The sequence below is a fragment of the Stegostoma tigrinum genome, chromosome 35, assembly GCF_030684315.1.
Source record: "Stegostoma tigrinum isolate sSteTig4 chromosome 35, sSteTig4.hap1, whole genome shotgun sequence".
NCBI lineage: Eukaryota > Metazoa > Chordata > Chondrichthyes > Orectolobiformes > Stegostomatidae > Stegostoma > Stegostoma tigrinum.
The window spans coordinates 21609730-21635978 of NC_081388.1; the positions used below are offsets into that span (position 1 = coordinate 21609730).

At 42.0% G+C, this 26249-nt stretch overlaps 1 protein-coding gene across 4 annotated transcripts in view; it reads right to left on the reverse strand.

Annotated features, from left to right (window-relative positions):
- LOC125447460 (voltage-dependent P/Q-type calcium channel subunit alpha-1A-like) overlaps positions 1–26249 on the reverse strand; it is a 606466-nt gene that overhangs the window by 171605 nt on the left and 408612 nt on the right. For all 4 annotated transcript variants that reach the window (XM_048521818.2, XM_059639809.1, XM_059639808.1 and 1 more), the window contains exons 25-28: positions 24239–24335; positions 23774–23934; positions 7174–7314; positions 1222–1423 (exon numbers count right to left, since the gene is read on the reverse strand). In XM_048521818.2, coding sequence (XP_048377775.2) covers positions 1222–1423; positions 7174–7314; positions 23774–23934; positions 24239–24335 — 601 coding nt within the window. The remainder of the gene's footprint in view (positions 1–1221; positions 1424–7173; positions 7315–23773; positions 23935–24238; positions 24336–26249) is intronic.

The window sequence follows — 26249 nt, forward strand, 5'->3', positions numbered from 1 at the left end:
TGACAAGCTTGGTGTGGAGCGAATTGTTAATTGTGGCAGGGAGTTCAAACATCAGAAGACATTTAATGATCAGGAAATTGACATTAACATTCCTCCATTTGATAAACCAAAACAATTGGTCTCACACAAAAGATTTTTAAAATAGAATCCCTACAGTCTGGAAAAGGGTCATTTGGCCCAACAAGTCCACACTGCCCTTCGGAAGTGCACTGCACCCAACTCATTACCCAATCACTGCATTTCCCATGTCTAATGTACCTAACCTAAATATCCCTGGACACTACGGGCAATTTAGCATGGCCAATCCACCTAACCTGCACATCTTTGGACTGTGGGGGGAAACCAGAGCACCCGGAGGAAACCCACTCAGTCACGAGGTGAATGTGCAAACACCATACAGATAGTTTCCCAAGGCTGGAATCAAATCCGGGTCCTTGGCGCTGTGAGGTAGCAGTGCTAGCCACTGAGCCACCATTCATTGTTTCAACACAAGGACATAAGGACTTGGAATAAACAATTAACTAAAGTAGTGAAACTGAAGTAAATTGGAAATTAAGAAATGGTTTCCGAGAAAAATGGTAAAGTCGCGATTTATTGAGTGAAGCAGGCTGGCTGAACCCAATGACTAACCCCTAATTCAAAAGTATCTTGCGTGCATTGTACACAAACTTAACACCAAGAGGCATAAGAAAAGTATGACATAAAACAGCAGCAATAACAACCCAGCTTCAGTAATTAATATTACCTTGTGTCTACCATTAAGTGTTGTCTGAGATGCTGCAGAGAAATTCATCTCAGGCTTCAGCTGGCATTGAATCCTTCAATATAGTCTGTATTTCATACATAATCTTGGATCGTATTCTGATATTTTAGCATATATTTCCTCGCGGGGGGCATGGGGGAGGGAAAGAGTAAATCTACATTGAGCAAAATGTTGGATTTTGGTGCAGCATCCCAATGTCTGCAGCAAGGATTTCCAAATTAGGAACAGAATATGTTCGATGCAAATTAAAATCCTTTCACCATACCCCAATAATGACAGCAGAAGCTGTCCTACCATAGATTTCCATTTTGGGATTTCTCTCCTGCTCAATCTATCATAATGTCCACCATATGTGTTGTAACATTTTTATAGAAAATTAGTTATTTTTTGTTTTACATCATTAATTTCTGACCATATATTAATTGGCTCAGTTTGCCATGATGACCTACAATACAAACCTCATTCTTTTCCAGACTATAGTCCTCCATCATTTTATCTCCCTGTTCTTGGAAAGTGATGATGATCAAGGCCACAAAGATGTTAACAAAGAAGAAAGGGAAGACAACAAAGTAGACAACATAAAAAATAGACATCTCCATCCTATAGCCAGGGCTGGGTCCTTGATTCTCATAGGTAGCATCTACTGAATGTTTCAGTACACTGTGAAAGAGAAAACAAAAACTCATTATCAGAAGTAGAACTATTTAGGTTCTGGTGATATCCATGTATGTAATCATGCGCTGTCCTGAGATTAATTGAGGAATTGTAATATTTTGTTTTAAAATGGAACATTCCATTGATCTGCAGAAAGCAATTTGAATTGGAATTTCTTAGGGCTGGATACAGTAGATAGGGAGAAACTATTCCCATTCATAAAAGTAGCAAGAACAAGAGGGCATAGATTTAAAGTGATCTGCAAAAGAAGCAAGGGTGAAATGAGGAAAAAGCCAGAATGCACTGCTTGGAAATGTGGTAGAGGCAGGTTCAACTGAGACATTTAAGAGGGCATTAGATGGTTAATTGGATAAAATAAAGTACAAGGGTATGGGGAGAAAGCAGGAGATTGTCACTAGCTAGTGATGCTCTTTTAATGAGCTAATGCAGGCACAATGGGCCAAATGGCCTTCTTCCGTGATGTAACAATTCTGCAATATCCTTTTTTAGTGAGGAATAATAAACCAAAGCGAAGGACGTCAATGGTGGGGATTTTAGGCATAATGCTTGTGTCCAGATAGCTTAAATTCACACAGATTAGTTGCAAAGTAATATTCTCTTTATAGATATTCATGCATTTACCAATCACACTTTTGGCAAGTACAACAGAGCAAGCTACAAGTAAATTCAACCTATTGTATCTCAACAAGATAATTAAATCATAAATTTAAAACAGTGCACTTACATATCTATCGTTAAATTTTCATTATAAGTTATATCATTGGCACCACTGAGTGGATTGCCAAATTCAATTATTGATCACCTGAAACTGACATCTGTCTGAAGCCGCATCCTGCCATCACATGATGAGCAGCTTCTTTAAAAAAAGCACTCTGATATGTAGTTCTAGGGCCAACAAAATTAACATGGAAGGTAAGTAAGATGAATATTGCATTTAAAAGTTGCTGTATACTCTCATTAACAAAATAGTTCTGAAGATACCATTTTTGGCGCGTTTTTCAGGCCACCGATTTGAATTTTACCAGCTTTATACAAACACAACGACGTGTAAATAATCAGAATTACCAGCAAGTCGAGTTGAACAATTAGAAGATCCAAAATAGATATTCTAGCAGGGGCTGGTTGCCTGGGTCATTTTGGGCTACCTGAATTGAAGGACATTATCACATACACTTGTACATTTCTCTTTTAAGATCTAATGCTAGATTTGAAAATCCAACCTTGTGGCTAATTAAGCACTAATGAACCTTTCATTGAAGTCTCAAGCTGAAATCACATTGCTGCCACTGTGGCACATCAGAGTGGTGTTGTAAGGTAATGATAAATTAATTGTATTTAATTCTATTCATGTGCAAACATTCTCTGAAGACTCACTTATTTTCCTACAGATCCTAATAAGATCACCTCTCCTTCTCCTAAACTCCAATGAATACAGGACTTCCTGTCTGACCTTCACTCATCAGATAAGCCCCACCCCTATCCCAGATATCACTTGAATAAACCCTCGCTGAACTGCTTTGAAGGCATTCACATCCTTTTAAATAAGGAGATCAAAATGCACTCCAGACATGTTCTCACTAACAACCTGTACATTTGTAGCAAAAAATCCTTACTTTCACATTCCATTCTCCTGGCTAAAAATGACAACATTCAATTTGCTTTCCTCATCATTTGTTGTACCCGCAAACTAACTTTACATCATTTATGTACTAGCCCACCCAAATCCCCTGGAACTAAGAGTTCTGCAATCTCTCTCCATTCAAATAATATGGTACTTCTCTAATTATCTTGCTAAAGTCAACAAATTACGTTTTACTATATTATAATCCACCTGCCAAATTTTTCATATTCATTTGACTGAAATTTATCTCTTTGCAGACTCATAACGTTCTCTCACAATTTACTTCCTTACCTACTTTATGTCACCTATATATTTAAAGCCATATATTTTATTTCTTCATCCAAGTCATTAACATAAATTGTAATTAGTTGAGGACCAGCACTGATTTCTGTGACACTCCATTAATTGTATCTTGCTAACCGAAAAATGATCCATTAATGGCTATTCTCTAATTTCCTGTTAGCTAACCAATCATTCGTCCATGCTATTAGGTTATTCAGTACACCATGAGCTCTTATTTTATGAGGTAACCTTTGATGTGGTTTCTTGTCAAATCTATTTTGGAAATCTAAGCACAGTATATCTACAGATTTCCACTTTATCTATGTTGTTTGTTAGTTCCTCATAGAACTCCAATAAGTTTGCCAAATGTCATTTCCCAATCGTAATGCAGTCAGGCAGAGTCAACATGGTTTTAAGACCTTCCAAGTGTCCCATCACATCCCCCTTAAAAGTAGATTCAAGCATCTTTCATATGACAGATATTGAAGTCAATTGGTCTATAGTTTTCTGCTTTATTGACAACATTTACAATTTATCCCACTGTACAGCTATGAAATTTTGAAGACCTGAATTTCCCATTCATGTTTCTTTATTTCATAAATCAATTTTATAGGTATTATCAATCTTAAATGCAACAACCCATCAATCTATACATTGAACTGATAAAGATAATGCCAGAAATATGACTCAGTTCAATTCTACAGACATCGGTTGCTTTCGAATATGCTTTTGTGAACCTAAACCAACAGAAATTGCTGAGTAGCCACAAATGTAGCTACGATGAGCTCATATAGTCATGAATTAATTTTGGTATATAACACCTCATAAACAGTTGTGAAGACTATATCATTTTATTTTTAATATTTTGATTGTGACCAAATGGAAAAAGACCTGTTTTAAAACAAAGGACCATGGAAGGAATTACTGCACTTTAAAAACAAACTAGTGAAATTCATTGTTTATGGGTATTTACCCTGCTGTCTTGGTCAAGCAGTAAGTGTTTATAGTCAGCACAGCACTAGGTGTGTGTGCAGAGTGAAATCTGGCCAGCAAAACTAGCTAATTATGAATAGTCACCAATGCCAAGGGTCATCAACCTGACGACTACTCTGTGACTGAGTCCTGGGCAGATGAATACTATGTGGGTGTCAATGATATGGGGAGAAGCTTTTGTACTGCTGAAAAGGAAGTTTGTGAGCATGTGTCTCTCTCTGCAGTAAAAACATCTGAATCTGTAGAAAGCAGAAAGTTGGCTATTTTCTTCTACCAGATCCTGGAAGCTGTTGTCTTTTTAACAGTAACAAAGAGACTTTGTAGTTGCTGTGCCAATTGAACCTTGTCTCCTGCAAACAAGTGAAAGAACCTGGATGTTGGGAATTGAACAGCAGAATTGTATCCCAGTTATTTTCCTTCCACCCATGAAACCAATGTTAATTTGTTTGTGTATGTAGAGGTTTAACAGTCAGGGAAGTAGTGGAGTTTGTGTGTTTTGATTAAATCATTAGTTTTTGTAGCAACTCCAGAAGTAGTGGGGTGTAACACAATTTGGATAAATGTTCTTACGTGCATTTCTGCAGTTATGGACTTGCTCGTCAAGCCAGTGTATTTATAGAACACAGAACATAGAACAGTACAACATAGTACAGGCCCTTCAACCCACGATATTGTGCTGACATATTATTTTACCAAGATCAATCCACCCTGCAAACCCTACATTTTACTATTGTACCCATGTGCCTATTCAAGAGTTGCTTAAACATCTCTAAAGTATCTGACTCCACTAACATTGCCAGCAGCACATTCCACACGCCCACCCACTCTCTGTGTGAAGAACCTACCTCTGACATCTCCCCTATACCTTTCTCCAATCACCTTAAAATTATACCCCTCGTAATCATCATTTCCAGCCTGGGAAAAAGACTCTGACTATCCACTCTATTTATGCCTCATAATCTTGTGCACCTCTATCAAGTAACCTTTCATTCTTCTTTGCTCCAATGAAAAAAGCCCTAGATCCCTCATAAGATCTGCCCTCCTGCAGCATCCTGGAAAATCTCCCCTGCACCCTCTCAAAAGCTTTCATATCTTTCCCGTAATAAGATGACCAGAACTGAACACAATATTCTAAGTGTGGTCTAACCAGGGTTTAATAGAGCTGTAAGATAACCTTGCAGCTCTTAAACTCAATTCCCTGCCCATGAAAGCCAACACACCATACGCCTTCTTAACAACTGTCAACTTGGGTGGCAACTTTGAGGGATATATAGTCGTGGACCCCAAGGCCATTCTGTCCCTCCACACTGCCAAGAATCCTGCCATTACCCCTGTATTATGCATTCAAATTCGACCTTCCAAAATGAATCCCTTCACGCTTTTCTGGATTGAATTCCATCTGCTACTCTTTTGTCCAGCTCTGCATGATGTCAATGTCCTGTTGCAACCTACAACAGCCCTTCATACTGTTCACAACTCCACCGATCTTCGTGTCATCAGTAAACTTACTAACCCACCCTTCCATTGCCTCATTCAAGTCATTTATAAAGATCACAAAAAGCAGCGGCCCCAGAACAGATCCCTGCGGAACACCACTGATCACCAAGCTTCAGGCTGAATACTTTCCATCTATTATCACCCTCTGTCTTCTATTAGACAGCCAGTTTTGTATCCAGATAGCCAAATTTCCCCGAATCCCATGCCTACTTGCTTTCTGAATGAGCCTACCAAAAAGCCTTACTAAAATCCATACATGCCACATCCATTGCTCTAACTTCATCCATGTATTTTGTCAGATCCTCAAAGAATTCAATAAGGCTTGTGAGCATGACCTGCCTCTCACAAAGCCATGCTGACTATCTCTAATCAAACCATGCTTTTCCAAATACTCATAAATACTATCTCTCAGAATCTTCTCCAATAATTTGCCCACCATGGAAGTAAGACTGATTGGTCTGTAATTCCCAGAATTATCCTTACTCCCTTCCTTGAACAAGGCAATGAAATATGTCACCCTCCAATCATCTGGGACTACTCCAGTCAACAGTGAGGATGCAAAGATCATCGCGAAAGGGGCAGCAATCTCTCCCCTCGCTTCCCGTAGAACCCGTGGATATATCCTGAATGGCTCAAGGGACTTATCTATCCTCACGTTTTTTCAAAATTTCCAGCACATCCTCCTTTCTAACATCAACCTGTTCAACCATATCTGCCTGTTTAATGCTGTCCTCACAAACGTCAAGGTCCCGCTCACTGGTGAATGCTGAAGCAAAGATTTGATTGCAGAAGCTTCGTCACCCTGCTAGGTAACATTGTCAGTGCACCTCTATGATAATGTTACCTAACAGGGTGACAAAACATCTGAAATCAAATATACTGGCTCGGTGAACAAGTCTACATCCTCATTCACAACCTGAGCTACAAATCTTCTCCAAAAACTTTAAACCCATTTCTGCATTACAAATATCTACTGCTATTCACTAACCAAGGCAGTAGTAAAATACTTAGTGAGTAAATAACTCTGCTTTGTATTTCATCGTTTCACCAAAAATGCACAGTACGGTCACAAGCATAAGCTGCTCAAATGTGTCTTACCTGTTCAATGATGGCCCACATTCAGATTGATAAATAATGCATAGTGTACTAAGACATTTTTGATGTGATAATGTGTGGGTTGGTTGTTTATGTGGAACATCATATTTGATCCCAATACATCTTTTTCTATCTCACAATCATATAATAGAAACACTAAATTTCAGCAAAGTTTCATAAAATATTAAATTGATGGATAAAATAAACAAAAAAAATGACTGTAATTGCATTTATTAATAAAACATACTCTGGCCAGCCCTCTCCAGTTGACACAGTGAAGAGAGTCAGTAAAGCCCATAGCACATTGTCATAATGGAACTCATATCGCTTCCACTCCCGCTTCTGTGCTTTAATATCACTTTCCCTCATGTAGACCAAGTACTGTCCTCTGAAACAGACAAGGGAAAAGAAAATTAAAATATAGACTCATATTTACATATCTCCTTAAAACATCTCAAAACAAATCAGAGCATTTCAAAATTAGGAATTGAAATGCAGTTACTGATGTCACACAGGTTAATGCCACACAGTGCCAGTTACCTGGGTTCAATTCTACCCTTAAACCACTATCTATATGGGGATTGCACATTCTCCCTGTGTCTGCATGGGTTTCCACCAGGTGTTCTGAATTCCTCCCACAATCCCAAGGCATGCTGCTTAGGTCGATTGGCCATGCTAAATTGTGCATAGTGTCCAAGGATGTGAAGGTCAGGTAGCTTAGCCATGGGAAATGCAGAGTTACAGGGATAGAAATGGGGGTGGGTTTGAGTGGGACGTTCTTTGGAGAGTTGGTATGGACTTGATGGGCTGAATGACCTGCCTCCACACTGTAATCGTTCTTTGATTCTATGAATGGGGAATTATTTTCAGTCAGCAACTTCCCACAAACAGTAATGCATAAATAAACAGTTAATCTACTTCTGGCTGTATTGGTTGAGGGAGGAAAATTGATCAGGATACTGAAAGAACATTCCACTTTTCTTTTAAGACCCTATGGCACAATTGGAAATCTGCCTGCAATCGCAAGCTGACAGGTGTGATGTTGGCTTTAATGCTTTCTCTGAACTAAGTCAGAAGTCACACGAGACCTGGTTATAGTCCAACAGGTTTATTTGAAATCTCAAGCTTTCAGTGTGTAGTCCCTTTGTCAGGTGAACAACGTGTGAAATAATGTAAAATGCTGGAAAGGTTCAGCATGTAATGACAGCATCCAAAGACAGAGATAGCATTACATGGTGAAATTTTTTCACATTTTGAGTGGCGTGGCCAATGGTGAGAAATTTGAGAAATTATTTCTAATTTTCCCCTTAAGGTGTTCTGAATCTCACTAATGAGGTGCAAAATCTTATTTTTATTAATTTGCATTTCCCCATTTGCCTTCCTTCATCAAGAAACTAGAAGATGCTAATTGCTAATATGAAAGTTAGAGCAATTACCTGATGCAATAGCTCACTATCTTGGTTCTCTTGGCCATCAGCTAGCTCCACTATCACCACTACTTTGCTGCATGGTCTATGGACACTGTGCTCTTTTACCCTTCCTCCATCCAAGGGGCATTGCCAAACCGCCAGCTTCACCACATCATCACGGTCAATCTCACAATAACTCACACACCTCTTTAGCCTTTCAGGACTTCACTTTGGAGCTCAGCGACAATTATGCTTTGCATGCTACTGCCAGATTGCTTTGTGCACATGGACACACATGCCTTATCGATCAACATAGGATGCATCTAATGATTGTTAATTTACTTTCTGAGCACTCACTAACTTTCCACTGACTTGAAGCCTTCCAGACTCTGGCCTGCATTGATTTTTTTTATACAGAGGCTTAAACAGCATTGCTGTTTACAGGTACTGTAGCTTTTCATGTTTCAAAACACTGATCAATCAACAGAGTACAGGACCAGGCTACATTCGATATCATGCCTACAGCATGGGCCACCAGCTTTAACAGCAACACACTGAACATGATTCCACCAAATAGCCATATCTGAGAGTCAATGAGGGCCAGTATTTAGTGGAATGAAGAGGGACTATGGCCTGTCAGGGGTACTGCCACAGTCAGTCAAGGGGCTCATCCAATCTCAATCCAAAGCTTGGTCATGGTCAGTCATGGTCTGACCAGAGTCCAGAGATCAGTGTCTCTGTAGACCAGGGATTGGGCTAAGATCAGTTGTTTAATCTTGTCTAACCAATTCAGGAAATATAGATATGTTAGTTGGTGAGTTGTGGTGACTTATATCCGAGGGTTGGGGTCTGTGCACAAACCTGAGCCAGCCTGGAGACTGGGTCATTTTCAGTTCTGGGAGGTTTGGATTTTAACAGTTATGGGACTCATCAGGGGGCAGTCCATGAAATCCTGGTGAAAGTCAGAAAGATCATGTCTGGGTCACTGGGTCACTTAGGAATGACAATGGTGAAATAAAACAAAGGGTGGGATCTCAAAGAGTACAAGAAAGAACAGGAAGCTGCAGAAGGGATGATTTGCATAGTCCACAATCATGCTAGTCTCAATTTGAGCACAGCGCATGGCCAACAAGGACATGGCAACTTGCAAACGAAGGGTCCTGAAAGTACATGGGATTCAATAACAGTAAGATAAGGGGGTAAATAGAAATTGGGAGAGAATAATAAGTCAGTGGGGATGCAGATACAGTCACACTAAAGGGAACATGACGATGGATGGGAATGGGGTCGGGGGGTGGTCAGGAGGGGCAGGGGTAGTTTGGGGAGGTGAAGTATCAACATTCGTCTCAGGCAAAGCCTGCAACTCCTGAGGCCAGAAATTCAAAATCTTACTGTGTTTGTACACAATTTACCTGTGCAATTACAAGACAAAAACACATTCTCATATCAAACCGTATGCATGCACTTACATCATCGATGATGTTCAAGGGTGGCTTTTGTTTTGCCGTAGGTGCTATTAAAATTTAAGTTTGATAACACTTAACTCCCCCAGTGTAGCATTAGCACTTTGGTTCTTCAACACACATCCAATGTGGAGGCAAAGCTTCCAAGCCAAATTTTGTTCTGTTATTTCACTGCCATTGATATGAGTGATCAGGAGTACTGTATTCTCCTCTACATTGGGGAAATGAAGCACAGATTGGGTGACTGCTTTGCAGAACACCTACCTTCTGTCCAGAAAAAAAGGTCCTGAGTTTCTAGTTCCTTGCTACATCAACACACTGCTATGTTCTCTGGCCAACATCCCTATCTCAGGCTTGCTGCAGTCCTCGAGTGCAAGCTGGAAGAACATCACTTCATTTTCTGCTTGGGAACTCTGCAGCCTTCTGGACATAATGCTGTGTTCAACAATTTTAAGGCTTGCCTACCTTTCCCCATGCTTTCCCCCATAACCCACATACCAGGCGTAGGCATCACATGGGTTACTACCACACATTGTCAATGACTAAATATCCCCATTAGCAACTATTCACTCACCCAGACTGATCTTTAGGCTCTCCCTTGTCTGCCCAGCTGCTTTGGTCTCTCTTTTGGCTCTATCTCCACCAATCATTCACTCTCCACCCTCCTCCCTTCTTCTATAAAAGCCATCCTTTTGTCGAGCTACCATCAGTTCTAAAGGAGAGTCATTGGACCCAAACCACTGATTCTGATTTCTGTTCACAGATGCCGCCTAACCTGCTGAGATTTTCCAGCAATTTCAGTTTTTGTATGAGGAGGACTAATATTGATATCCTTTTCTATTTCTGACATTCCCCATAGATTATCTGCTTGTTCACAGAAACACTAAAAATAGGACCCAGAGCAATACATTCAACATACAGAACTCACTCCACCATTCACATGACCATTGCTGATTCTCTACTTCAACACCATACTTTCACATTCTCTCCAAACCGCTTGATACACTTAAACTCTAGAAATCATTCTCTGTGTTAAGTACATTCAGTGAATTGGCCTTCATAGCCTTCTATAAATTTCACAGCTTCACTACCCTCTGAATGAAGAACTTTCTCTTCATCTAAGTGCACAATAGTCTACCTGTATCCACAGGCCGTGAATGATCCCTTGTTCTGGATCACTCCCTCCCCCCCACCCCCCAGCCAGTGGAAACATCATTTTTGCACAGTCTGTCCAGCCTGCCGAATCTTTGACATTTCAACATGATCCCTCTCTTCCTTCTAAACTCCAGAGAATATAGGCACAGTCAACCCAATCTCTCCTCAAATGATCAAGCTTCTCAAGAGCAACTAGGAACAGGCAATGAATGTTGGCAAGCCAGTAATGCCCACATCCCACTAACTAATAATTTAAAAAAAAAACTGCCATCTTGGGATTCAATTTGGCCAGTCTTCTCTGCACTTCCTCTGAGGAAAATATATCTTTTCTTTAGTAAGGAGTTCAAAACTGCACATTGTAACAATGTCTGCAAAGTGGATCTCATTGAATATTGGGGCTGAAAATCTGGTCCAAACAGGGAGCCCTGGCTGACAGATAATTACAGGACAGTCAGACATCCTATTCACTTTGAGAGCTGGCTCTGAGGGAGCTGGATCGGTGTCATGGACTCTGCACATGTAAATAAAGGGTGACTTGGTGATAGGATACCGGCCTCTGTGCAATTATTTCAGTGGCTATGAAAGAAAACAGTGTAGGGTGGAAGAAATTTCACTTGCAACAGGTATCTTTGAGTTGGGGTAAGCATTTCTGGCATCATGTCATTAGTTGGGAAGCTTGACTTGTTTGATCCTGCCGTTGAAGACTGGGTCCTGTGGAAAGAATATTTTTCAGGCAAATGACACTGCAGCTGATGAAAAGCACAAGTAATTCTCCTGAAAGCTTGTTGTCCCACAGGTTTTTCCATTATTAGGAGCCTAACTTTCCCTGAGTCACCAGATACTAAAATGTTTTGAGAGCTGATGGATTTATTTCAGGAATTTTACGACTCCAAGCCTCCCCTAATTCTGAGACGACATCAGTTTTACTCAGCAATTCAAAAACCAGGTGAATCTGTATCAGGATTTTTGACAAGGTTAAGATGACTGGCAGAGGCATGTGACTTTGGTTTAACCCTTAATGAGAGGTCAGAAGACTGTTTTGTAGTGGGTTTAATGATGTAACCATGCAAAAGTGCCTACTAGCTGTAGCCCAACTTGACCTCAAATAGGCACTACAATCAGCTTTATCATAGTAAAATGCGGCAGGTGGAGCATATGGGTTGCCGGGTATTCGATGGAAATGGGCACCCTGAACAGTCTGACTGAGCTTGGGGGACACCATTTAAGTGAAAGCAATTGCATAGCCTCAGTCAGGACATATCCTGAACTGAGGGACTCTAGGTCACTTGACAACAAAACAAAGCCAAGCCTTGGTCAAATGGTTAAAATTTTCTCAAGCCATTGTAGTTGCTATCAGTATGTGGACTCGAGGTATCAAGAGACCCACTGGACCTAAATTGTGTAAGCGAAATCATAGGCCGGTATCTAGCACAGTGCACCCTCTGGAAACTCCACATACATCTGGGGTGGAGCAGGTAAATTGCTTAGCAATATCCAAATCAGAATAACCAAATACCCAAAAATCAATCAAAATAAATGCGTGCTTAAATGGTCACCCGGTTCTAATAGAAGTTGATACCAGCATGGCTGTTTCAGTGATTACAAAACCACTCTTTAACAATATTCGCTTTGGACTCCAACCCTTAAGTTTGTGCAAGACCTTGGCTAGACTGAGAACCTATACTGGGAACTTTTACAGATTAATGATATAACTTTGGTTCTGGTCTCTGATGAGATGCAGCTGATTCAGTTACCACTGATTGTTGTAAAGGGCTCAGGCTCAAGCTTGATGGGGTGAAATTGCCTGAAAAAGACTAACCTAGGCTGGCTTGATTGGAAAATGGCTGCCTGGATGAGGACCTAATTAAATACCCAAAAGTTTTTTTAGGAAGATCGAGGAACTATCAAATCAGGCAAGGCCACCTTGCATGTTGACCAGGAAGCAATTCCACAATTCTGCAAGCCCCACCCAGTGCCATTTGCCTTACGAACAAAAGTAGAGACAGAAATCAGAAGACTGGAAAGCAAAGAGATCATCAAATCGGTCCAGTTTGTACAATGTGCAGAACCGATTGTATCGATTGTGAAGCCTGACAGGTCAGTTTGCCTTTGTGGGGATTTTAATTGAATGGTAAACTGTTGCTTGCAGCTGGATAAATACCCAATCCCTTGCAGACAGGATTTACACACAAGGCGGGCAGGGGAGCTGTCCTTCACGGAACTGACATGAGACATATATTCATGCAATAGCGGTTAGATGAGGACTCCTAGAAGTATGCTACAATTAACAGCCATAGGGTAATGCATCAATATATGAAACTTCTATTTGGAGTATCATCAGCCTGTGCAATTTTTCAGCGGATGATGGAGAACATTTTACAAGGTCTACCCCAGGTTGCCATTTACCTAGATGTCACGCTAATAACAGAGAAGATCAATAATGAGCACTTAGAGAGCTTGAACATAGTCATTTGATGTTTCTCCAAGGTCAGTGCACACCTGAGAAGGAAGAAGAATAACATTTCCAGGCAAGGCCAATTGATACTTGTTGGAAGATAGAGTGAGGGCGATCAAGGGTGCCCTGGTTCCCATGCTTGTACCAGAGCTTACATCCTTCCTAGGGCTGGTGAATTATTATGTAAAGTTCATACATAACCTAGCTTCCACACTGGCACCTTTGCATCAACTCTTAAAGAAAGGGTCAGCCGTGGAAACGGTCACGTATCCAAGCTACAGATTTCTAGTAAGTGAAGAAACAGCTATCAAGGTGTTGCAAACTATGGTCTCAGGCGAGATCTGGTATCGACATGAAATGCCTCCCTGTACAGCATCAGGGTAGTATTAGCTCATTGACAGCCCAATGGAGAGGAATACCCAATAGTGTTGCATCCAGGACTTTGGCTGATGCAGAATACCCAGTTAGAGAAGGAAGGTTTGGTGGTCATATTTGTAGGTAGGAAGTTCCAACAATATTTTTATGGACATAAGTTTGTAAAAATTAAGGACCAAAAACCCCTGTTAGGTCTACTTAAAGAGGAGAAGGCAGTGTCTTTTGGGTATTTAATTAGGTCTTTAGGCCGAATTCATCAGCAGGCTCTAATTCTAAGTGTGTATAGTTATAAGTTGGAACACAGTCCAGACAGCTAATGTGGATGCACTGAGCCACCTTCCATTGGCAGATGCACCACCAGTAGTACAGCCACTGGACATGGTTTTAAATTTTCTGGACATAGTTCCAGTCACAGCTGACAATATCAGACTTTGGATGCAGAAAGATCCAGTCCTGGAAAAACTGAAACAACTGGCGATGACTAGGGAAACCTAAGTGCAATCACAACAAGAACTGAAACCTTTCTGGACCCAGGAACGACTGGATCACAGTCCAGGACAGCATATTATTATGGGAAGCAAAAGTGAATGTCCCAAGCAAAGTATGCTGCCATATACTGGCTGAACTCCAAAAGGTTCATCCAGGGGTTTTCAAAATGAAGATGTTGGTGATTGGTTCTCTCTGGTGGCTAGATCTGGATGCAGACCTTGCTGCATTGAGGGGCAATGCCAATAGTACCAACAAGACAAAAATTACTAACAGCTGTCCCACATTCAAGGGAAAGGCCAGATATACCATGGACTTGGTTACACATTGACTATGTAGGTCCTTTCATGGACTCAAAGTTCTTATTAATTGTAGAAGTCCACTCAAAGTGGCTGAATGTGCATAGAGTTCATTTTTCAAACACGAGGATGACAATAGAGTCAGAGTCATACAGCACGAAACATACACTTCAGTCCAGCCAGTCCGTGCCAACCATGTTCCCAAACTAAACTAGTTCCACTTGTCTGCACTTGGCCCATATCTCTCCGACCCTTTCCTATTCGCGAGCCTACCCAAATGTTTTTTAAACATTGTACCTGCACCTGCATCCATCACTTTCTCAGGCAGTTCATTCCACACGAGCCACTGTGTAAAAAAAAAATTGGCCCTCATGCCCATTTTAAATCTTTCTCCTCTCACCTCAAAAACAAGCTCCCTTGTTTTGAATTCCCCCCCCTTGAGGGAAAAGACACTTGCCGTTCACCTTATCTATGCCCCTCATCATTTTAAAATCCTCAATAAGGTCACCCCTCAACCTCCCATGGTCCAGAGAAAAAATAATCCCAGTCTTTCCAGTCCATTCTTATATCTTAAATTCTCCATTCCTGGAAATATCTCGGTAAATCTTTTCTGAACCCTCTCCAGTTTAATAATATCCTTCTCGTAACAGGGCAACCAGAATGGGACACAGTACTCCAGAAAAGGCCTCACCAATGTCCAGTATAACCTCAACATGATATCCCAACTCCTATACTAAAACGGCTGAGCAATGAAGGCCAGAATGCTAAATGCCTTCTGAACTACCCTGTCTACCTCGACAGCCCTTCCAACTGTTTCAGAGGTGGTGGGTTCTTCCTCTCTATCGTACATGGAAGAAACCTCAGAATGCAAGCTGGACACAGCAGATGCAGCCACCTCAATGCTTTTGCTGCTTAAAGAGGCGAATGAATTGCTTCTAGATGCTCTGGGGGCAAGGTTAAACATGGGCAAGGAAACCTCCCGCTGATTACCACATACCGGCCTCCCTCAGCTGATGAATCTCCTCAAAGTTGAGCAACACTTGGAGGAAGCACTGAGGATGGCAATGGCACAAAATGTACTCTGGGTGGGGGATTTCAATGTTCACCAACAAGAGTGGCTTGGCTGCAGTACTACTGATTGATCTGGTCAGGTTCTACAGGACAAAGCTGCTAGATTCGGTCTGTGGCAGGTGGTGAGGGAACCAACAAGAGGGAAAAACTTACTTGATCTCATCCTTACAAATCTGACAGCTGTAGTTGCATCTGTCCATGACAGTATCGGTAAGATTGACCATTGCACAGTCCTTGTGGAGATGAAGTCCCACCTTCACAGTGAGAACCACCTCCATTGTGTTGTGTGGCACTATCACTGTGCTAAATGGGACAGACTTCGCACAGATCTAGCAACTCAAAATTGGGCATCCACGAGGCACTGTGGACCATCAAAAGCAGCATTGTACTCCGGTACAATCTGTAACCTCATGGCCTGGCATATCCCCCACTTAACCATTTTCATCAAGTCAGGGGATCAACCCTGGTTCAATGGAGAGTGCAGGAGGTCATGCCAGGAGCAGCACCAGGCTATACCCGAAAATGAGGTGTCAATCTAGTGAAGCCACCAAACAGGATTACCCGCACACCAAACAGCGAAAGCAGCAAGTGATTGACAGAGCTAAGCGATCCCACAACCAACAGATCAGATCTAAGCTCTGCAACCTGCCACATCTAGTTGTGAATGGTGGTGGACAATTAAACAAATCACTGGAGAAGGAGGTTCCACAAATATCCCCATCCTCGATGATGGAAGAGCCCAGCACATCAGTGCTAAAGACAAGGCTGAAGCATTTGCACCAATCTTCAGCCAGAAGTGCTGCGTGGATGATCCATCTTGGCGTCCTCCAGTGGTCCCCAGCATTACAGATACCGGTCTTTAGTCAATTTGATTCACTCCATGTGATATCAAGAAATGGATGGAGACACTGGATACTGCAAAGGCTACGGGCCCTGACAACACTGCGGCAATAGTACCGAAGACGTGTAATCCAGAACTTGCTGCTCCCTTAGCCAAGCTGTTCCAGTACAGTTACAGCACTGGTATCTATCCAACAATCTGGAAAATTGCCTAAGCATATCCTGTACACAAAAACGCAGGACAGTCCAACCCAGCCAATTACCACCCCGTCCGTCTACTCTTGATCATTGGTAACGTGATGGCTGGTGTCATCAACAGTGCTATCAAGCAGCACCTACTCAGCAATAACCTGCTCAGTGACACCCAGTTTGGGTTCTGCCCGGGCCACTCAGCTCCTGACCTCATTACAGCCTTGATTCAAACATGGACAAAACAGCTGAATTCCAGAGGTGAGTTGAGAGTGACAGCCCTTGATATCAAGGCTGCATTTGGCTGAGTGTGGCATCAGGATCCCTCGCAAAACTGGAATCGATGGATATCAGGGGCAAACTCTCAAGTGGTTGGAGTCATACCTGACACATAGGAAGATGGTCGTGGTTGTTGGAGCTCCAGGACATTTCTGCAGGAGTTCCTCAGGGTAGTGTCCTAGGCCTAACTATTTTCAGCTGCTTCATCAATGAACATTTACATGTGAAGAGCCCTTGACACCGATCTAACTCCCTCAGAGCCAATTCACAGAGTGAACAGTGAACTGAGACTGCTGTTGTTATCTTTTTGCCTGGACTCCCTGATTAGACAAGGGTAAGAGCCCCAGTCAAGAAACTCGTATTCTATGAGGTCTATGAGCTCTCCATCGTAAGGTCAGAAGTGGGAATGTTCACCAATGATTGCACAATGCTCAGCACCATTCATGACTCCTCAGACACTGAAGCAGTCCATGTTCAAATGCAGTAAGATCTGGATAAAATCCAGGCTTCGGCTGACAAGTGGCAAATGACATTTGTGCCACACAAATGCCAGGATATGACCATCACCAATAAGAGATAATTGTTCCTTGGCATTCAATGGTGTTACCATAACTGAATCCTCCACTATCAACATCCTGGGGATTACCTTTGACCAAAGACTCAACTGGACTCACCATATTAACACCAGTAGCTACAAGAGCAGGCCAGAAGCCAGGAATACTGAGGCGAGTAACTCACCTCCTGAATCTTCAAAGCCTGCCCACCATCTACAAGGTATAAGTCAGGAGCGTGACGAAATACTCCCCACTTGCCTGGATAAATGCAGCCCCAATAACACTCAAGCAGCTTGACACCATCCAGTAAAAAGCAACCTGCTCGATTGGCATTGCATCAACAAGCATCCACTCCCTCCATCATCGACGATCAGTAACAGCAGTGTGTACCATCTACAAGATGCACTGCAGAAAGTCACCAAAGATCCTCAGACAGCACCCTCCAAACACATGACCACTTCCATCTAAAAGGCCAAGCGCATCAGATATATGGGAACACCACCAACTCCAAGTCACTAACCATCCTACCTTGGAAATATGTCACTGTTCCTTCACCGTTGCTGGGTCAAAATCCTGGAATTCTCTCCCTAATAGCATTGTGGGTTAACCCACAGCAGGGGGACTACAACTGTTCAAGAAGACAGCTCAACACCACCTTCTAAAAGGCAACTAGAGGTGGGCAAGAAATGCTGGCCAGCAAGCGACGCCCACATCCCACAAATAAATAGAGAAATAAAAGAGGCAAGCTACTGTGTTACATGCCACCCATATTGAGGCAGAGCTGGAAGAACCTGACCCAGTGCTAAAACGCCCCAGGAGGAGACACAAAGAAAAAGAACCAGCCTATGTCCTTGTACTCAGAGGGGGAGAGATGTAGTGATTGTAACGAGATCAGCCACATAGACCTCATAGAATACGAGTTTCCTGACTGGGGCTCTTACCCTTGTCTAATCAGGGAGTCCAGGCAAAAAGATAACAACAGCAGTCTCAGTTCACTGTTCACACTGTGAATTGGCTCTGAGGGAATTAGATCGGTGTCAACGGCTCTTCACATGTAAATAAAGGCTGACTTGGTGACAGGATACCGGAATCTGTGGAATTATTTCACACACAAAACTCCAGGTGTGGTCTTATCAAGGTCTTATATATTTTCAGTAAAACTTCCTTGCTCCTGTACTCAAATTAACTTGCAATGAAGGCCAATGTACGGTTACCTTCCTGACTGCTTGCTGCATCTGTATGCTTCTTCTCAGTGACCTGTGTATGGAGCCATCAAGATCCCTCTGTACATCAAAATTTCACAATCATTTAAATAATACTCTGCCATTCTGTTTTGCCTAACAAACTTCACAGTTATCCATGTTATACTGCATCTGTTATGCATTTAAGCACTCACTCAACTTGCCCTGAAGGCCTATACATTCTCCTCATCACATACTATACCACCTAATGTTGTATCATCAATATACTTACAGAGATAATAAAGTGTGAGGCTGGATGAACACAGCAGGCCAAGCAGCAACTCAGGAGCACAAAAGCTGACGTTTCGGGCCTAGACCCTTCATCAGAGAGGGGGATGGGGAGAGGGAACTGGAATAAATAGGGAGAGAGGGGGAGGCGGACCGAAGATGGAGAGTAAAGAAGATAGGTGGAGAGGAGAGTATAGTTGGGGAGGTAGGGAGGGGATAGGTCAGTCCAGGGAAGATGGACAGGTCAAGGAGGTGGGATGAGGTTAGTAGGTAGATGGGGGTGCGGCTTGGGGTGGGAGGAAGGGATGGGTGAGAGGAAGAACCGGTTAGGGAGGCAGAGACAGGTTGAACTGGTTTTGGGATGCAGTGGGTGGGGGGGAAGAGCTGGGCTGGTTGTGTGGTGCAGTGGGGGGAGGGGACGAACTGGGCTGGTTTAGGGATGCAGTAGGGGAAGGGGAGATTTTGAAACTGGTGAAGTCCACATTGATACCATTGGGCTGCAGGGTTCCCAGGCGGAATATGAGTTGCTGTTCCTGCAACCTTCGGGTGGCATCATTGTGGCAGTGCAGGAGGCCCATGATGGACATGTCATCTAGAGAATGGGAGGGGGAGTGGAAATGGTTTGCGACTGGGAGGTGCAGTTGTTTGTTGTGAACTGAGCGGAGGTGTTCTGCAAAGCGGTCTCCAAGCCTCCGCTTGGTTTCCCCAATGTAGAGGAAGCCGCACCGGGTACAGTGGATGCAGTATACCACATTGGCAGATGTGCAGGTGAACCTCTGCTTAATGTGGAATGTCATCTTGGGGCCTGGGATAGGGGTGAGGGAGGAGGTGTGGGGGCAAGTGTAGCATCTCCTGCGGTTGCTGGGGAAGGTGCTGGGTGTGGTGGGGTTGGAGGGCAGTGTGGAGCGAACAAGAGAGTCACGGAGAGAGTGGTCTCTCCGGAAAGCAGACAGGGGAGGGGATGGAAAAATGTCTTGGGTGGTGGGGTCGGATTGTAAATGGCGGAAGTGTCGGAGGATGATGCGTTGTATCTGGAGGCTGGTAGGGTGGTGTGTGAGAACGAGGGGGATCCTCTTAGGGCAGTTGTGGCGGGGGCGGGGTGTGAGGGATGTGTTGCGGGAAATACGGGAGACGCAGTCAAGGGCGTTCTCGATCACTGTGGGGGGAAAGTTGCGGTCCTTAAAGAACTTGGACATCTGGGACGTGCGGGAGTGGAATGTCTTATCGTGGGAGCAGATGCGGCGGAGGCGGAGGAATTGGGAATAGGGAATGGAATTTTTGCAGGAGGGTGGGTGGGAGGAGGTGTATTCTAGGTAGCTGTGGGAGTTGGTGGGCTTGAAATGGACATCAGTTACAAGCTGGTTGCCTGAGATGGAGACTGAGAGGTCCAGGAAGGTGAGGGATGTGCTGGACATGGCCCAGGTGAACTGGAGGTTGGGGTGGAAGGTGTTGGTGAAGTGCAGAGACATTACATTTGATTCTTTCATCAAAATTGTTGGTATAAGTTATAAGTTGCTCGGGCCCAAGTCTCAAATCCTGTGGTACCTGCTTGTCACTGCATTTCTCTCTGAAAAAGATTCATTTATTCCTATCAGAGATAATGGGAACTGCAGATGCTGGAGAATCCGAGATAACAAAGTGTGAAGCTGGATGAACACAGCAGGCCAAGCAGCATCTTAGGAGCACAAAAGCTGACGTTTCGGGCCTAGACCCTTCGTCAGAGAGCTCTCTGGGGTCTAGGCCCGAACCGTCAGCTTTTGTGCTCCTAAGATGCTGCGTGGCCTGCTGTGTTCATCTAGCTTCACGCTTTGTTATCTCATTCATTCCTATTCTCTCTTTCCTGTCTATTAACAAAATCTCAATCCATACTAATATATTAATCCCATGTGCTTTTATTTTGGACATTAATCTGTTAGGTGGCATTTTATTAGACACTTTCTGAAAATCCAAATACACAATATTCACTGGCTGTTGATGATTTATTCTACTAGTTACATCCTCAAAAGATTCCAATAGGCTTTTCATACATGATTTCCATTTCAAAAATCAATGTTAACTTTGAGTAGTATTTTTGCTACTTCTTAAATGTTCTATTAAAACAAATTTTATAACAGACTCCACCATTTTCCATGCTGCTACTATTGTTAACTGATCTGTAAGCCCTGGTTTTCTCCCTCCCTCATCTTTTCAACAGTGAAGTTACATTTACTAGCCACCAATCTGCCAAGACTATTACAGAATCTACAGATTTTGAAAGATGGCAAGCTTTGCATGGCCACCTGAGGAAGGGTCACCGGACCCGAAACATTAACAATGTTTTCTCCTCCACAGATGCTGCCAGACTTGCTGAGCTTTTCCAGCAACATCGTTTTGCTCATGATTAGACCCCAAACCCACCAATTCACGGTTATTATCGAGTCAGAGGGTTGTACAGCACGGAAACAGACCTTTTGGTCTAACTCATCCATGCCAGCCAGATATTCTAATAAATCTAGTCCCATTTGCCAGTATTTGGCCCATATCCCTCTAAGCCCTTCCTATTCATGTACCCACCCAGATGCCTTTTAAATGTTGTAATTGTGGCAGCCTTCATCACTTCTTCTAGCACCTCATTCCAAACATGCACCATCCTCTGCACGAAAAAGCTGCTCCTTAGGTCACTTTCACATTTTTTCCCTCTCCCCTTAAACCTATGGCCTCTAGTTTTGAACTCACCTACCCTAGGAAAAAGACTTTGGCAATTCACTCTATCCATGCCCCTCATGATTTTATAAACTTCTATAAAGTCATCCCTCAGCCTCTGACGGTCCAGGGAAATCTCTGGTAAAAACCATACATGTCACAGAACCTCTGCAAACAGAGTCTAAAAATGTCCCAGACTACATTGTTACTAGGTTGTGTCATCTGCTGAAGCAGGACCTGTGCTCGGAAGGAATCAGTGGCTATTCCATCCCTGTACTTGGTGAAGTCACAGCCACCCTTGAGTTTTACGCCATCAGTTTGTTACAAGGAGTAATTGGGGACCTGTGTGGCATCTCTCAATCACTGGCTCCCAAATGCATCTGGGAAGTACAGATGCCATTTTATCCAGATTACATCAGTTTATTACCTTCCCTTTTGGTAAGGGCAGTCAAGCATCTTGGACAGTACGTTTCTCTAATATTGCTGCCTTCCCACAGGTGCAGAGTGCTTTAGACTGCATTCACATTGCTTTGACAGTGCCCTATCAACAGCGGCAGATTTCATCAAAGTCCAGCTCAGTTGTGGCCATCAATGACAGATTTTGGAGTTGTGTGCCAGGTATCCTGGGAGCTGCTATGATGCATACATTCTAGAGAACTTTCAGATTTCTGTGTCCTTCCACGGTCCTCAGGATGGCTGCTGGGAGACAAAGGGTACCCCCTCCATACATGGTTAATGATACATTTACAAAATCCTCAGACTGTCAAAGATGCAATGCTGCCTATGCTTCTACCAGGGACACAGGGGAAGAGATCACAGGCCCCCTTAATATGAAGTTTCTATGCCTGGGCCACTGTGGCAGGGCCTTACAGCCTAACCCATGATGCATATGCGACATCATTGGGATATGTAGTATTCTTCACTGCTGGAGCAACAAGGAGAGGTGGTGAGCAAGGTGCCAGATGTAGACAAAATGGGGGATCAATAGAAATCTCTGAGATTGAGGAGCAGGACACTGACCTTGAGGAACCTCTAAAACACTATGATAGAACAAGGCATCAGTGAGTACAAGAAGCCAGAATTAGGCGGAGACCTAACTGAAACCTACTTCCAGGAGGAACAAACTAGGTTTGGACATGCTTAAATTGTATTTCTTTCTGTTGGTTATAATGACAAGCTTGACATGATGGTCACCATGCCTCAGGTGACAGGCAAGGTCAAGAAGGCGGGCACTTCATGGTAACCATAGCCGGTGTGAGAATTGAACCCACACTTTTGGTATTATTCTGTATCACAAACCATCTAGTCAATTGGACTAACACAGCCCACAGTCAGTCAAGGATTAATGTCAAAATAGATATTTAACAAGCAGTTATCATTCACAAAGCAAAAAGATCATGAAAAGCCGACAAAGTATACATTAATTTATATACATTTCAAAATATCAAGATGTTCCAAAACAATTAATAGTGAACAAAGTACTTCTAAAATGTAATGATTATTGTAATGCAGGAAGATGTGATAGCTAGAGATAGTAGGAACTGCAGATGCTGGAGAATCTGAGATAACAAGGCGTAGAGCTGGATGAACACAGCAGGTCAAGCAGCATCAGAGGAGCAGAAAGGAGTAGCAAGTAGCCAATGTGGACACAGCAAAGTTTTAATCCATCTTTCAGTATTATCCAAGTCCAGGGAGCAAAAGTAATTCTTCCCCTGACAAACCATTAAAAATGTAATTGCTTAAACAATTAAATCATTGGAAATTCTAATGCTTGCTATATGCTGCACTCTATTACTTCTCTTATCTCCCCGCAATACACATCAGCCTCTACTCAAGACTTGCAATGGTAGATGACCTAATCTGGAGGCTTCTCCAGTTTCCTGAAATGTACAAAACAGCAGCTCAGAGGATGTTTTTATTCATTTACAGGGTGCAGGTATTGCTAGCTAGGTCAGCATTTATTGCCCATCACTTGTTGCCCTTGAAAAATAAATCTTCTTCACATATTTAATAGTTGTTGTTCCTTCAATATGTTCCTATTCAGGGTCTAAGACACTGCATTCTGCTACTTTATAGCATGATATGTTGGTGTTCTTATGAATTATACTAGCAGTCAAGTACCTGCAGTCCCGCTCAAACTCTTTGGATTCATCAGTGCAGTAGAAAAATCTGCCCTTAAATAGCTGCACAGCAACCACAGCAAAAATAAACATGAAGAGCATGTAAACAATCAGGATGTTGAGCACATTCTTCAAGGAGTTTACCACACAATCGAAAACAGCCTAGATAGAAAGAGCAATCAAATGAGAAAAAGTTACCACATTTGTCAAAACTGACAAAAACTAATCATTATGTGTAACTGCATCTCGTACATGTTTAGCAAGATTTCCTAGTAGCCTTTAACTTATTGACTTTTGTGATGTCACTAGAAATATAAGTTTTCTCAACGTCTTTGTAACAAAACTTTACATGGCCATAAAGTGGTCCTTTCACATTCCTAATTTCCTGGAACACTGTGTTAGTGTCCAAATAATGGAGTGAAGAAATCAGGCACTAAAGACAGTCCACCAATTGAACCAGTATTACCTTGAGTTTAGGCAGCCGTTTGATTGTTTTAAGGGGTCGTAGCACTCGAAGCACTCTCAGAGATTTGATGGTGTTCAGATCTTTCCCTTTGCTCCCACTAGCAATAAAATTAAAAAAAACTCATAAAATAACACAATACTAGATTAGAACTTTGGACAAAGATGTTTGTTTATGTACAATCGTTCCTTCTTTATACATCTAAAAAGTCACCTTTTGTTTGGTACACAAAACATTGTATGCACCTCAAATGAAGACCTGGGCAAACACACTCATTATGCAGAGACAGTAGGAACTGCCGACGCTGGAGTCTGAGATTACAAGGTGTAGAGCTGGATGAACACAGCAGGCCTGCTGTGTTCATCCAGCTCTACACCTTGTATACTCGTAATGCAATCATTTCTCCCAATTTTTGGTCAACTTTAATTTCTTTTAAAAATCTCTCTTATTTTAGTTGTATTTCAATGCAAAAGGAAAGCAGGTAGCTTTTAATGTCAAGTTTCTTGAAAGACAGGCTCCATCAGAAGTAAGCCATTTGGCAGGCATGCTGCAATCTTTCAATTAATTAAAGCATCGCTAAACAAATTTCTCAAACTACTCAGCACAAACCCTGACCTAGATAATCAAATACCCTAAATATGTGAAAAAATGTTATAACTTAACTAAATCAGAATGGAAACATCTCATACAATAACACTAGTTTGTTTCATAATGCTCCTGGGAAGCACATTGGAGCACTATATATGAATTGTTTTTGTTGTTAAGCATCGTATTTCAGCTAAGCGTACCGAATCCATTTTGCAGTTATTTTCCACAGGACTGTAAATCATTATTTGCCGTACAATATGTAACACTGAAAATTATGTTTGAATGTTTGTACCTGGAGGTTAAAGCCTTTATGTTCCAATTGTATTTCACACCATAAAGCTAATAGTAAACATCTGAGAAACTGATTAGTCAGTGATACACACATCAATTACTGTGATTACAATTGGGTATCTTGAATTTAAAGGGTAGAGAACTCATGTCCCCCAAAGGCTTTCTTTGTTAGTTATGTTAATTAATCCACACAGAGAGAAAGTGAACAATGTTTAAATACAAACACTAAAACATGAAAAAATTGAAGACTAAGCCCTTTTCTTTTGCATTTTGTTGATTTAAGTGAGGCATGTCAAAGCTTTGAAATGAAACAACAGTATCGGCCTTAATTAGTTTTACATTCATTAATATATCTCATCCCCAAGCTGAAATAAGTCAGCTACTTTCTAGAAGTGAGACATTTTTAAATTTCTAAAACCAAATATCCATTGGTCTTTTTAAATGAACTTGTCAACGTAGTTCTTAATCATTATTAGCACCTCTGTGGTGAGGGCCCATACTCAATAAGGACCTGTTTTGAAACTGTCTAATCTCATTTTCTACAGGATCCTTACCACCAACAGACAGAAGAGATCTTTGTTCCATCAATCTAGACTGAACCTGTCCTCATTGAGCAGAAAATTAACTTACAGTCCAAACTCCTAGCTTCCAGGAAATGATATAATTTATACATCATTTTTGATGAATTAACAAGACGCAACTTTGGCTTAAAATGTCAATGATATTGTTAAAGCATTTGATAAACTTGAGATTGATTCTTTGATCTACAAGTGATTTTATAATGATTTTAGCGTAGTAACCTCCCATTCTTGCAGTTTAAAGCTGATCCATTTTGTTTTTGTTACTGCCTTTCTACTCAGGGAGTAATGTCAGCAATCTTAACTCTCACTCTTCTAGTGGCAGAAACTCAGGACTGCTGAATTATTTCCAGTCCCAGCTTACTCTCAAAAAAATTAAATATTTGTGCTCACTCAATCAAATTCAGGGCACCATATTTTTCAGGTTCGATAGATGAATCATTGTATGAATTTTGATGTTTCATTTTAAGGTAAAAATGAATGCAAAATGCTATAATACTTTGCGTCAATGAACTTTTTCTTTTATCCTTTAGTGGGTTTCAGTGGAAAGGTTAGCA